The 15,225-nt window shown below is 40.1% G+C and overlaps 1 protein-coding gene across 4 annotated transcripts in view; it reads right to left on the bottom strand.

Annotated features, from left to right (window-relative positions):
- The window catches only part of kcnh5b (potassium voltage-gated channel, subfamily H (eag-related), member 5b), a 288,070-nt gene that overhangs the window by 84,449 nt on the left and 188,396 nt on the right, over positions 1-15,225 (bottom strand). For 3 of the 4 annotated variants that reach the window (XM_048538289.2, XM_048538290.2, XM_059649072.1), the window contains exons 9-10: positions 12,179-12,431; positions 5,580-5,776 (exon numbers count right to left, since the gene is read on the bottom strand). In XM_048538289.2, the coding sequence (XP_048394246.1) occupies positions 5,580-5,776; positions 12,179-12,431 (450 nt within the window). Of the gene's footprint in view, positions 1-5,579; positions 5,777-10,826; positions 12,432-15,225 lie in introns of those variants that run through there. The other variant, XR_007248323.2, reaches the window with a different exon arrangement.

Genomic DNA, 15,225 nt, shown 5'->3' with positions numbered 1-15,225 from the left:
TTACCTTTACCACATCACACCACATGTTATGATGCTTTGAGCTTTCCCTTTGGATGTTGAATTCTCCCTTCACCTTAAGCATCCTCTATTGGTTTAAATTGCTATCCATAGCCTTAGACATATGACTGGCCAGGATAGTGTTCTCAGCAAGTTCAAGAGGAACCCATTGCAATGGATGCTTCCCTGAGCATTGATGCCAGTGTCCCTTGAACTGAAACCCATTATTCCCACACCACTCTTTTAAATATAAATTTAATTCTCCAAAATGATTAACTCTCTGCCAATTGCATATGGGTCAGCTAACGAGCGAGTACATTATGTTAGTGTTCTACAATTTAACTTGCAACCTAAGTCCTGAAATTCTACTCAGAGGACATCAGACCTGGCTCCTACAAAGTCTAGGCCCGAAACGTCAGCTTTCCTGCTCCTCTGATGCTGCTCGGCCTGCTGTGTTCATCCAGCTCTACACCTTGTTATCTCAGATTCCCCAGCATCTGCAATTCTTACTATCTCTTACAAAGTCATTGGTTCTGCAACGGACCATGACAACTGGATTTTCCTCATCCAACTCTGCATTTATAAAATTAATGACTGGAGTTGACTGACAAGGCATTACCTTTTTAAAAATGATGGGATGTTATAAATGGGCCTATCAGTACTGAGGTATGAAATAATTAGTGAAGAATGAATTACTCTGTATGTTTGAGAGAATCACACTGAAAATAGCACTATAGGTTCACATGATGAGTAATAGGAACAGCATAAGCCTGTTCTGTTGTATAAGGTAGCACTTCAAGTATTAAACAAAAAGGCCTCTCATCTTTCCAAACTTAAATGTGATTATTTCAAATGTCTGGAAGCCAAGACAACTAGAACCCTAGCACAGGATACACTGACTGCTGTGTTAGACATGAATGAGCAGCAGGATCCATTCACCATTGACCAACCAGCTCGTCATTCTCAGCAGACAAGGGTCGAAGGCTTGACGTTAAAAGCAGGAAGCTGTCAGGACACCAGTATCCTGCAGTCGCATCATAGGAATGGCGAAACAACTTTGGTATGGTTCATACTGTGAGCACATGTGGAGGAGTTCATTGCATGTAGTTGGATAGTCAGCTCCTTATTGTCATGGTAGCCCCGAAGTGGAGGTACTTAAAGTCCAAAAGATAAACAAATAGCAGAAAACTTTGGAAGTTGCAAATAAACAAAAAAAAGCAGAAAGTGGTAATACTCAGCAAATTAGTCAGAATCTATGTAGATAACAGGCAAGTCAAAATTGATCATTTAGCTATGAATCTAGTGAATGTTCCACATCTTAATGATTACTTGGCTGTCCTCTCCACAGAACATGACCAGTCTGAGCCAGTAGCTCAGTTTTGGTTCCAATCAGGAGTGAGGGGGGATATTCATTGGTGAGTGCTTATACAGCTGTTTTGTGTTTCAGTCAACAAAAAGCTCTTTGTCTGGATTCAGCACGTTGGCAGACTGGATGGAGAGTGCTATTTTGCAGAAACTACCACCTTAGCTATGCTTCACTCTGCACCACGGGAATGTGTCAAAAAGTACAGAGCACTCTGTTCCTCAGAGGACAAAAAAAAAATAAATTCGTTACACAAAGCTTTTAAAGGTATGAAAAAGAATTCTTCTGCCTAATCACCTCTGAGCACAATCATTCTCTCTGATTGTAATGGCAAAACCTGATGGCTCTTGACACAAAACTGAACCAAAAGTCATTTATTTCAAACACAGGTGTGAAAAGCTTATGTGCCACAGGTGATAAAATTGCACATTGCTCTGTTTTCAGATTAAGTGAACATATTTTCTCATGGAAAAGAATGCCTTTAAAAATCTTTTTGTTAATTCAGGAATATACGGTGCAATGAACCTTAAAACATAGATTTACAGTTGTCAGAATTTTGGACACACACTTGACTCAGTTTAATTGAGTATTGCTGAAAAAGAGATGCATTCTGTGAAAGCTTGTCATCTTGCAATTTTCATGACAATTGGCAAGAGTATCAATTCAAGGGGAAAACCAACATTTATATACAAGAAAGATGAGTAGTGATTGGTTGAGAAGTGGACTGTGATTGGTTGAGGTATTACGCATTCTCCATGCCAACAAAAATTCACCTACCAACTAAACAACACAGATAATGGGAACTGCAGATGCTGGAGAATCCGAGATAACAAAGCGAGGGGCTGGATGAACGCAGCAGGCCAAGCAGCATCTTAGGAGCACAAAAGCTGACGTTTCGGGCCTAGACCCTTCATCAGAGAGAGGGAGGGGAAGAGGGTTCTGAAATAAATAGGGAGAGAGGGGGAGGTGGACCGCAGATAGATAGAAGAGAAGATAGGTGGCGAGGAGACAGACCGGTCAAAGAGGCGGGGATGGAGCCAGTAAAGGTGAGTGTAGGTGAGGAGTTAGGGAGGAGATAGATCAGTCCAGGGAGGACGGACAGGTCAAGGGGGTGGGATGAGGTTAGTAGGTAGGAAATGGGGGTGCGGCTTGAGGTTGGAGGAGGGGATAGGTAAAAGAAAGAACAGGTTAGAGAGGTGGGGATGATCTGGGCTGGTTTTGGGATGCAGTTGGGGAGAGGGGAGATTCTGAAGCTTGTGAAATCCACATTGATACCATTGGGCTGCAGGGTTCCCAAGCGGAATATGAGTTGCTGTTCCTGCAACCTTCAGGAGGCATCATTGTGGCACTGCAGGAGGCCCAGGACGGATGTGTCGTCTGAGGTATGGGAGTGGGAGTTGAAATGGTTTGTGACTGGGAGGTGCAGCTATTTATTGCGAACCAAGCATAGGTGTTCTGCAAAGCGGTCCCCAAGCCTCCGCTTGGTTTCCCCGACGTAGAAGAGGCCACAACGGGTACAGAGGATGCAGTATACCACATTAGCAGATGTGCAAATAAACCTCTGTTTGATGTGGAAAGTCATCTTGGAGCCTGGGATGGGGATGAGAGAGGACGTGTGGGGGCAGGTATAGCACTTCCGGCAGTTGCAGAACAAACTGCTGGGTGTGGTGGGGCTGGGGGGAGTGTGGAACGGACAAGGGAGTCACGGAGAGAGTGGTCCCTCTGGAGCCCGAGCCTCCACTTGGTTTCCCCGGTGTAGAGGAGGCCACAACAGCTACAGCGGATACCACAGTACACCACATGAATGAATACCACATGAGGTATACCACATTCGCAGACGTGCAAGTGAACCTCTGTTTGATGTGGAAAGTCTTCAAGATGTGCACTGAATAGCGAAAACAAAAATTATCACTTTTCACACAGAACCCTTTCTGTGCATGATTGGAAGAAAGCAGGAATTTAACAGGACCTATCCTGTTGGTATGACATCTCAATATCAGGTCCAGGCCCAAAACGTCAGCTTTCCCGCTCCTCAGATGTTGCTTGGCCTGCTGGGTTCCTCCAGCTCTGTACCTCGTTATCATCCACATTTCAATTTCCTCATTTTTATTTTGAGATCAGTAGTAGCTTCTTCAAGAAACAAATGGATCATTAACATGCTTAAGTAGAAGCATACCACAGCAATGTAATTGGTTTGATAGTAGTGTAAATACTGACATTAAACAATAACTGTGACCAAATAGGGGAACCTAAATTAACCTTTGGTTATCATCCCCAGCATTGATATAATTCTCCCAGATCACATGTGAAATTCCAGCCATTCTTTCAATTTAAAGGGAATATTCAGGTTCCAATTATTTTTTGCCTTTATCTGTATTACTGCAGCCTGCAGAATGTATTGATTTAAGACAACAATACTGGATTTGTTCACACACTTTGAAAGAGTAAAAATTGTAGAAAATTGACAGAAAATATCTATCCTTAAATTTAATGACTGGAGCAGATTTTTGTCAGGATTTAGCCTTCGAAGCATGACATCATTACTAAACGTTAGCTTTGTTACATAACAATCCCTTTGTATTGTTATACGAAGAGATAGTTCTCTTCTCAACTGGAAACATGGGAGGCATTTCTGTGGTACAGGAAATGATAACAGCTTCATAGCAACTCTGTATGGGAAATCGAATTCAGACAATTCTACTGGTCCTCCCACAATGATAGTGTTCAAAAAATGATTATATTGGTCCACATCCTTAGACTAGGGTGGTCTCCGAAAATTGCCAGCTATTCAGAATATTTGTAAACCTCTCTGAGTAGTGAGCAGGTACTTATCGCTGGTGTTGGGGTAAGGACAGTGTTGGGAGAAACACTGACTCTCACTGGTGATACCCCACAAGTGTAGTTACCATCCTGAAACTCTGGCATTTATTTTTATTCATTCATGGAATGGCAGCATCGCTGGCTAGGTCAGCATTAACTGCCCATTCCTAATTGCCCAAAGGGCAGTTTAGAATCAACTACATCGCATTGGGTCTGGAGGTACACAGGATGGCTTAACACGCTTGCCGTCATTACTCAGACCATTGAGTATAGGACTTGGGACATCATGTTAAGGTTTTACAGGACGTTGGTGAGTCTACTTTTGGAATACTGTGGACCAATCTGGTCACCCTGTTATAGGAAGGACATTATTAAACTGGAGGGTTCAGAAGAAATGTATCAGGACGTTGCCAGGACTGGAGGGTTTGAGTTACAAGGAGAGGCTGGATATGCTGGGGCTTTTCCCCTGGAGTGTAGGAGATGGAGGGGTGACCTCATAAAGGTTTATAAAATCATGAGGGGCATAGATAAGGTGAATAACAAAGGTCTTTCCCCTAGGGTAGGGGAGTTCAAAACTAGAAGGACTATTTTTAACGTAAGAGGAGAAGGATTTAAAAGGGACCTGAGGGGCAATCTTTTCACACAGAGGGTGGTTTATATGTGGAATAAACTGTCAGAAGGAGTGATGGATGCAGGCTTAGTTACAACACTTGAAAGACATTTGGACAGGTAGACGAATATGGGCCAAATGCAGGAAAATGAGACTCGTTTTATTTGAGGAAATCTGTTTGGATTGACTGTAGGGTCTATTTCCATGCTGTATGACTCTATGACCAGGTAAAGATGGCAGGTTCCTTCCCTAAAGGACATTAGCGAACAAGGTGGGTTTTTTGACAGTAAACAGTGATTTCATGGTCATCATGAGACTGTTAATCCAGAGATTTTTAACTGAATCCAAATTCTACCAGTTGCCATAGCGGGAATTTAAATCCAGGTCATCGGAGCATTACTGGGATCTCTGGATGGATAGTCTTGTGATAATATCACTCAGCCATTGTGGTAGATTAGAAGCTGGAGGGCATCAGTGGAAAATCCTGTACTGCCAACCTGGGCAATTTCCCCTCAGTTTGTGAGGACATCGACGCTACAGAGTGAATAGTTGATCTTCCAACAATTTCTCTGCAGTCTGAGATATCCTTTCACCAACAAGCAACATTCAATATCTAACACACAAATATTAACCATCGTATGAACTTTGAGCATTACTCTACAGTGAAGAAATAAGTAGTAAAAGTTATTTTCAAGATGGAATGTTGTCATTAAACAAACGATGAACATATTGGAAGCTCAAAATTTAAATGTGAACCACAGAACATGAAATTGAAAAAAGATAACTTACTCTCTTCCTCAGATTGCAAGTCAATATGAGGTTTCGTGAAAAAGAATTTGCAAATGGCGTATAGAATTCTAGAACCTTCAGCAAGGCTTCACGACGGATTATATGCAAGTCACAATAAGTCAACGCCCTCACATTGGCACATGCATGGGCAAGCGTGGTTTCCTTCCAGAATATATCCCCAAACACGTCCCCTTTCCCTGAAAATATATGCAAAGTTAAAACAAATTAGAGAAAAATAATCATAATTTAATTATTTTTAAACCTGAGATTCATTATGACAAGTTAAATTGTGATTGTGAATTCATACGATGAATTGCTTATTTTTGATGAAGAGTAGCAGGGAAATATGAAGCTGAGGCACGTGAGCCTACATGGGAAATAAGCAAAGACATCACTGCGAGTTCCCTGATCAGTACTGCCACTGGCCTGGGGGTAGGTGTAGATTAGATTCCTACGTGAAGCTGTGAAATGGTGCATAATGGAATCAAATACAAGGGGAAGGAAATTAAAGCTATAAAAAAAGGTAATCCCCACCTTCCCAGGCATTATATTGACAGAATGGTGTCAACTTATCAGCTATCAATTTGAAGGGCTTTGGATATATTTCTGAATCCTAGAAGATCTGCAATAACATTCCCCAAGGTGATTTGGACGCTTCTCTGTTTTATCATAACATGGATGTTCACAACTTGTGGTAAATAAAATTCGAACTTTTGATATACAGTGCTTGAGCAAATTAATTTTTAGTTTGTTTTCTTGAACTTATTTTACAGATGTTGCAAGAACCATTCTGTGCCACTGTTTATCATTTCAGTTATGGCCTTTGTTTTATATAAATTCCTTTACCATTTTTCAAAATGAAAACTGCAATGAGATATATACAAGCCTTCCTACCTTTTCCGATCTCTGTAACGTTTAATATAATTGACAACAATACAACTAGATCCTGTCATCCCTATTCCACACCTGCCCTTAACCTCTTCACATTTCAACCCCACCTCACCCCGACATGTAATTTTAACTCAGGAATTTTATACTAACTGTCACTTTATATTCCTACATCCGTCAGTCTTATCACTTTAACTGCTGTTAATAATTAGAACGTCAATGGTACCGGTCACCAATATCCATTTTCAAAATATTTTTAAGAATATATTTCAAATTAAGAAGAGGAAAGATTCTCTCTCGTTGCTACACACATTGTGAAGTTTATAAAACACAAACAAAAACTACGATAATTGTGTAATGTCATGTTTTCTGTTATGTTTTCTCACAAATGCACTATCTTTACCTTGGTTTGAAATGTCACACTAAAAACAAGTGACCTGAATATAGATATTAAACATTTTCTTCAAGCGATTTTGAAACATAAACACACAGAATTGCCTGGAAGTTAAACAAAAGCAATCAGCAATCAAGCTCGACTGATGTGTAGAGAGAAATGCTCATGTTAACATGACAAGGTCTACACTTACCCAACACACTCACATCCCGAGACAAAAATATTGAGGATAAACTTTATTGCTTTTCAGCAATTCAAATGAACCAGATGGGCAGAGGTAGCAGAAGGTATCACGACGCAAATCCACCCACCGCTATAGGGTAGCTTGAGAGGTAAGAATGGCAGCTATTTAGCTGCCTGTTGAAGAGAGGTGTGTGCCTAATTAATTCTTCATTGACGTATTAACGGCCACCTTGTCCTTCAAAGAAGGCTCGCACCTCAATGGACCCCAATAGCATTCACGCCCTGTATCTTGCATTTTAAAAAAAAAATTCCCACAAAATGGAAATATGAATTCTTAGCTTTTTTGTTTTAACAACTCAAAAGAAAAAGAATGGAACTGGTTGGTGTTATTTTGTTGGAACTGGGTTAGATACTTAAGTTCTGGTATTAGGTGACTTTGGGAAAAAGATGTTACTGCTCAACAACAGGGATTGGGATGGTTGTAAGTGGGAACTTGTCACAGCACTGAAAGAAGAACAGCTGGGACACTGACCTTCAAGCCTGCCAGAAAGTGAAATCCCTCTCCCTCTCTCTATGAATACAAACAGTAACACTCAAAGATATTTGCAGAAGGAAGAAAACTTCTAGCTCAAGCTAAGAGCTAGGTCCGACTGACTGGCTACCAAACTGCAGGTTGCCGTAATTAACAACATGACATCATCACCAAAACCTTTAAAAAAGAACTGTGAGAAAGTTACCTCATTCCACCCCTTTTGGATTAGACTCGGAATCAGACATTGTACACATATTTTCCAGCAATAACATTCCTGGCAAGGTTGTTTGTCTCATCTGTCTTATCTCTCCCACGAGGGAATGAATACTTCTGTGTTTGGATGTAAAGGGGTTCTCATTTAAGTTTCCACGTTGGTAATTCTATGTCGCCACATGTCAGTGAGTAGATTTGCTATAATTAATGATTTTTTTTTACCTTCTTGTGTATTGAAGAAAGCTGGTGTGAATTTATTTTATGTTAGACTGTAATAAAAGTCAAGCATCAATCATCCTAAAATCTACTTTTTTATTTGTGATGACTGCTGGAATCATGGAGCTTGTTATATTTGAATTACTCCATATGTGTTTTTTTGAAAGGTGCATAAAGCATGAACTGGCTATTAAATCAATAGGCAAAATGTTAGTGAAGCACATCAGAATTAGTTCGAGATTCCGAACTGTCATTAAATGTTCAATTATTATTGTAGTTGTGCAAAGGAAAACACATGTTCAAAAATCTGATTTAATCGCAGGACAGATATACAACTAGTATAATTCACTGTTGAATATGCCTTTCTTTGCACCTGAATTTGAGTTGTAATTAAATTTCTCATTGTCATTGATAGATTGGATTTTCCATGCGTACACCAATGCATTTGAAGGCATGAGCTCATGCTCTCTGAAAGCCAATGCATTATTTACTCTTGTATCATCTAATTACTTTGAATCTGGTAACTGTTCTTATCTTTCCTTCGTATTAACAAATGTGAACTGTCTGTGGAATAGCTCTGTATACTGAGATTGTCTAATGGTGATGGAATGGAATGCCAAAGGAGAAATTAGTGTCCTGATTGAAGAGCTGCATTGTGGATTTCTGAACAGAAAGGCAGAATGGGGAACCAGGTCAACACACAGGGTTGATAGAAGTCTGCTAATTGATCCGTTTTGGCACTATGCTAAAGGCATGAAAGAAAAATAGCACCTCACTGTTTGTGTGGCAGTGAGTGTTAGAGATAATGGCATAGACGACAGCTTCTGTTGATTCAAGCATGGCCTTGAAATTGGGCCCCAGAAAGTACAGGAATGGGCAATAAATACTAGCCAGCCAGTGACATCAATGTCCCAAGTATGGATAAAAAAGAAGCCTTCGGACAGGACAGTGATGTAATGGAAAAACCAATTGAGAGCCAAAATGAGGCATAAACTGATATGATACTTTGTCAAATCAAGGGAAAGATATAAAGAAAACCTCTGAAAAGGACTTGCTTCTGAAGTGGATCGTCCAGTTGTGGAATCACTCTGAAGAAGCACTAGGAGATATGTTAGATTGACCATCTGAGACATACTCTAGGTTGTGGAACTTCTCCATAACTAGTGCCACATTGTGTGAACTATTGATTTGCCGTCTAATAAAGGTTTACCACATTTAGTGGAACAGTATCTAAGTTATTGTATGTCGAATGATATCTGGATCAGAATCTTAGGACCAAAGAAAGTGGTGCTACAACTGTTAACAAAGATGCTTCTAAAATGTAGCATCAGAACTGCCTGTAGTTCTGGCAGTGGCCACTGCTCTTGCCTAATTCTGTGAGTCACTGACCATGAGATTGGCTGGAAAATCTGTAAGGCACGATGAATCACAGAATCCCCACAGTGTGGAAGCAGGCCATTCAGCCCATCGAGTCCACACTGACTGTCCAAACAGTATCCCACCCAGATACACGTCCCCTACCTTATCTCTGTAACCCTGCATTTTCCATGGCTTATCCAATAGCCTGCACAGTCCTAGGCACTATGGGCAATTTAGCACGACCAATCCACTTAGCCAGCACACAGAGTCATAGAGTCATACAGCATTGAAACAGACCCTCCAGTCTGAACATAATTCCTGACTAAACTGGTCCCACCTGTCTGATCCTGGCCCGTATCCCTTTAAATCTTTCCTATATATGCACTTATCTAAGTGTGTTTTAAATGTTGTAACTGTGTCTGTATCTACCGCTTTCTCAGGAATTTCATTCCAACATGATCAACCCCTGTGTAAAAAATTTGCCCTTCACGCCTTTTTAAATCTCTTCTTACCTTAAAAATATGTCCCCTACATCTTTGGGCTGTGGGAGAACACCAGAGCATTCAAAGGAAACCCACATACAGACACGGGGAGAACGTAAAAACTCTACACACGTCACCCAAGGGTGGAATCAAACCCAGGTGCCTGGCACTGTGAGGCAGCAGTGCTGACCACTGAGCCACTGTGCCACCCGTGGCATAAGAAATCAAAGCTTCACAATAAAACTACTCCCAGCATTGAGTAGCAGAGAGGCAGCCATCACTAAATCTAACCATTTTTTAGCAGGGTGCTTGTCAACGTTGCCTTGAGCATGATACAGCTGATTTTGACTAAAATACTCAACTCAAAAGATATTTTCTAATATGTAAACACTTAAGACGATTATATTGATTGGCTTAAATATGAAGAGGATAGTACTGCATGTTTAAACCATGCAAAATAAATGACTTTTCCTGGAAATGTATAATTAATATTTTCTCATTCCCATGTATTTGAACTTGTCTGAAGCTGCTCTTCAATCTATGCATAAACATCGGTGAATGATTAGATGACCAGCATTGTGCTTTGTGTAACTTCTGGCTCTACGCAGTCCACGCTTCACTGTAGTTTGAGTCTAAAAGCTCAAAAGCAGCAGCAATGGTATTTCTGATGCATTTCAAGTATTATCATAACTGAAGTAACCCCCATACAACATCTAATGCTTTCAAATCTTTTTAAATATAATTAACAATCTCATATATTTGACAAATTCCACACTGATTAATTTTGACATGGTTTACAATATTTATGAAGAAATTTATAAATAAAGAAATTTTTGCCCTACAAGCCAAATAAAAACAATACATATATCTATGTATAGTATACACATACACAGCATATTGTGGAACTAATTACACTCAAAAAGCTTTTCTATACAATAAATCTGTACAGTCCATTTGACTTGATATCAATTCCATATTACCTTTTTCTTTACTTTGTGTACGTATTTACATTGCTTTCATTTTATCATTCAGAATTTTTCAAACTGTAATGGAAATTCTTCATATGCCTGGATGGACACAGAATTATTACTTGACCATAATTACTGAAGGAATATTTTTACCTAAATTTATAAAACAATTGTACGGTTGTTTCACTAAGGTGATACAGTTCAACTACCATTAAGTACTGATTGGATTTAACTGTGCTCCAAATAAGCTTGGAAAAAAAAATTCAAATGTAGGCGCAGGGGTTTGAGGAAGGAATTTTTCTACATCTGCCTGGGAATGAAATCTGAAAATCATCCATAAGCCACAGGTATCAATAAGTTGCTTTTTCACAATTGTTAAGTACTCCAATAATTAGGATCTTTGGTTTGCTAATGTAGCTTGGACAGAGATGATGGTTTCTCACACAGGCATATGGTTGTGTGAAATGTTGTACATTTTGAATTTCAAGTGAGTGATTTTTATTGTGAATAAACTGTTCTCTAGAAAAAAAGTGCAGGTTACTTTAGGTGAACAGGATCTGGTATCTGGTAGTTAGAAGATTGAATTAGTTCTCTTGATAACCACTATTTGCAATAACAGTAACTCTCTGACTTTAGTGGCTGTTTTTCTTAGTTTTTGTTGAGTACATATTGAATTTGCCATGTGATAATTGTTGTTTTATGGAATTTCATTATACTTTAATATATAATTTTTTCCAAGCGTGAAAAAGGTTGTTACAAGTGTAACAGTAGGTTACACGCCTGGTTACTCTCTTGGCTGAAGAACACTGTATAGAGAGAGATAAATGAAAATAAACTGATCATCAAATGAAGGGTGATGAGTCAATGCAATGAGCACAAAATATGAAGAACAGTGGAATGACCTTTGAAAATATGGGTCACTAAACTAAAACTGGACAATCAATTTAGAACAGATGATGCATACGCCATCATAAATAAATAAAAGGAAAAACTATGCCTTCTCTTAACCAAGAAGACAAGTGCAGACTTCCATATTAATTATAGATTTATGAGCATTACATGAACTGTCTTGAGTTTTATTGACGTCAATCCAATACAAATAGGAATCAATTCCGATTACCCAAACGTATTCAGCAAAAACCCCTGGCAGATCTTACCTAATTTATAGAGTAAGAAAAGCCCGAAAAAGTGACGCATAATTTTTGCCACAAAGCTGTCCCTGACAAATTATACAGTGATATTTGCAGCATGCTTTGGTATAGAAATTGTGTGGGCAGCAAAGCTACAGTTTATACACAATTTCAGAGAGAGAATCTTCCTTCATAGTTTATATTGAAGGTGATCCTGAAGAGAACTGATGGTACCTAGAATAGCGACAACTTCGTCATCCTGAATAACCTCCAGTGACCCAGAAACTACAAAGCAGAGGGCATCGACACTTTCTCCAGCGTGATAGATTAGGTCTCCTGGAGCGCAATGTATCATTTGGAACTCCACAGCCAGTGCTCGAAGGCAGCCATCACTAGCGAGCCGAAATGCTGGATGTTCATTAAACACCTTTCGGTTCAGATGGACACAGATGTCAGCTCGCATGTCTTTCGGACATATGGCGAGGACCTAGATTGATTTAAGAGAAATGGTTAACCTTACACATTATGCATAAACACGCATCTCTATTTGAACCACAGGAAGCAATATGAGTCAGAGGCTTTTATGTCCTGCCGCTGGATAATGTGCTTTATGTTCTATTTCTTAATTTGTGGAGTCACTGAGTAGATACTTTGTCAGTGCTCATTATGTGAGGACTTTGGGCTGAATTTCAATAACCACACTACTTTTAAGCCTGACGTCTAGTATTAGGATGTTTCATCCAGATGAACATCCTTACCTTTGGTCCATCAGTGATAATCCTGAAGTCAATTTAATTCAAAAGATTAAATCTTTTGCTGCCAATGAATTCAGAGAAACTCATTGGCTCGGATGTTTTGTTAAGAACAACGGTGACGCTTTCAGTGCACACTGCAAGCAGTGAAGCAATCTCTCTGGTCCTGTACATGTACCTATAAAAGAGTCTCATTTGGTTTAATTATTGATTATTGGCTAAATACAAACTCCAATGAAACTCTGGTGGTGGCCCAGGCTGCAGAGTATGGGAATTTTGTTAAAGGAAGGTAGTAGACTGAAATGCTTACATAATAAATACACTTTGTCCCTTCACCCAAGAAGAGTATCCAGACTACTAGCCATTAGAGAAAAAGCTTTCCTGTCACAAAACTGAAGAACGTTGCATATTTTGTAAGATGACTACATATCTTTCTCACTCTGACAGACTAGTTCACATGTTCAGTCAGTACTGCTACTAATTTTTTGTAAAACTTTATTATTTAAGCCCAAATATTCCAACAGAATATTTTGTTTCCACCCGAGAGTTCCCCAATGTACTGCAGCAATGTACTACAGAAACCTGAAGGTTTCTTCATTGCTACAGAATCCAAACCGAGATGTGCCAAAAACTCTCATGAGTCAGGAACCAGAATAGGTGACTCATCCCCGTCCAACCCACTGTGCCTTTCAAGAAAATCATGGCTAATTTGATTACTCTACACTTCATTTAATTCCAATAACTGTTCATCCTTTCGCTGACTGAAAGTATACAAACGTTTGCCTTAAAATAGTCAAAGACTCAGCTTCCACCACCTTTCGAGGAGATTTCACATCACTTCCTGTCGGATAACAAACATCCCAGATTTCTAATGGTCTCCATGCTCCTTGTGCTGACTACTGGCAGATATGCGTTGTCCATATCACAGCTTTCCAAACTCTCTTGTTTCTGCGGCATTTAAGCCCCTAAAATATATAGTTTCTGAAAACTAGCCCTGAGGCAATGTCAGGCATGGAATGACCAAAATAGAAATTTCAACTTATCTTCAAAACAGCCCTTTGTTTCTGGAGCGAACATCAATATTTTAAACCATGAATGGAGAGAACAACTCTACGACTATACTTACTGGTTCCATCAAAAAAGCCAAAGTCAGTAGATCAAAATTGGAACTACCTTCCTGTGTTTAATTAGGTATTATTGTCACATGTATCTGAGTACGAGAGTACAAGAAAAGTGCTCAGAGTCACCACTCTCAGGTGCTATCTTAGAATACAATAATTTTAATTCTGCTTAAACTTTTACAATTAGATTAGATTAGATTCCCTACAGTGTGGAAACAGGCCCTTTGGCCCAACAAGTCCACACCGACCATTGGAGCATCCCACCCAGACCCATCCCCCTATAACCCACACACCCCTGAACACTACGGGCAATTTAGCATGGCCAATCCACCGAGCCTGCTCATCTTTGGAATGTGGGAGGAAACCGGAGCGCCCAGAGGAAACCCACGCAGACACAGGGAGAATGTGCAAACTCCACACCTGAGGCTGGAATCATACCCGAGTCCCTGGTGCTGTGAGGCTGCAGTGCTAACCACTGAGCCACCGTGCCACCCCCGTTGAGTACTGTGCCTCACCACCAGCTGTGCCAGACCTACCTGTGTTGATGTCCCATGCTCTAATGCCATCACTTCTGCTGGGCCCACCTCACCAATGCTGCCACCATCTTGGAGTCAATTAAAGCACCAGAGTTCACAGTCTTCCTGAACTAACACAACTGCGGTACCCTTGGAACCAGCACTAACATCAGAGCTGCCACCAACACCACTGCCTCTGCCTCAAAGCTGCGTCAAAGATGCCATACTGCAATACCATTTCTTGCTGCTGGGCATACGCTCGCTGATGCGGCTGGTTCTGCCACAACCAAGCTCCTCAAGGGCAAAAGGCAAGAGAGAACCACAGAGAAAAGTAGAAAGAAAAGAAGAAAAGAAAAGAGAAATGGATGGAAGAAAACAACTGATTGAGCAGGTGCACGAACACTGCTACGCTGCTGCCACCATCTTGGATACTGTTTCGGTATTGTACAGTCCACAGACTTTCAGCTTTTCTAGAGGTAGCCCACAGCCATTTCTCAAAGGCAGTTAGGGATGCGTACAAATGGCCTTGGCAGTTAATCCCATGTCTGATAAAAAATTAAACTAACTCAAGAATGCTGATCTGGGTGACTCTTAATTGTTGTTCCTTTTAAGGCTGCCTCTATAAATTCCTTAAATTGTTTTCTCTCTATTTCAGTTCTAACATTCAAAATGGATAAATCTTAATGTGATAAGAAGGATTCCAAACACTGTGCTAATTGCTAATTCTGTATTTAGCTTGATAGCTATAGGCCTAATGTTGACCTAAAACACTGGCAATATCTGGACCTAACTAACTAACTACTGTCAGCATCTTAACCCCACAACTACATCAACTGAAACATCAGCAAATCATTTACAGCTAGCTAATATGACTGAAAACAACAAATGAAAAA

The sequence above is a fragment of the Stegostoma tigrinum genome, chromosome 10, assembly GCF_030684315.1.
Source record: "Stegostoma tigrinum isolate sSteTig4 chromosome 10, sSteTig4.hap1, whole genome shotgun sequence".
In the NCBI taxonomy this organism is placed as follows: domain Eukaryota; kingdom Metazoa; phylum Chordata; class Chondrichthyes; order Orectolobiformes; family Stegostomatidae; genus Stegostoma; species Stegostoma tigrinum.
This window is presented reverse-complemented; position numbering and strand designations above follow the sequence as displayed.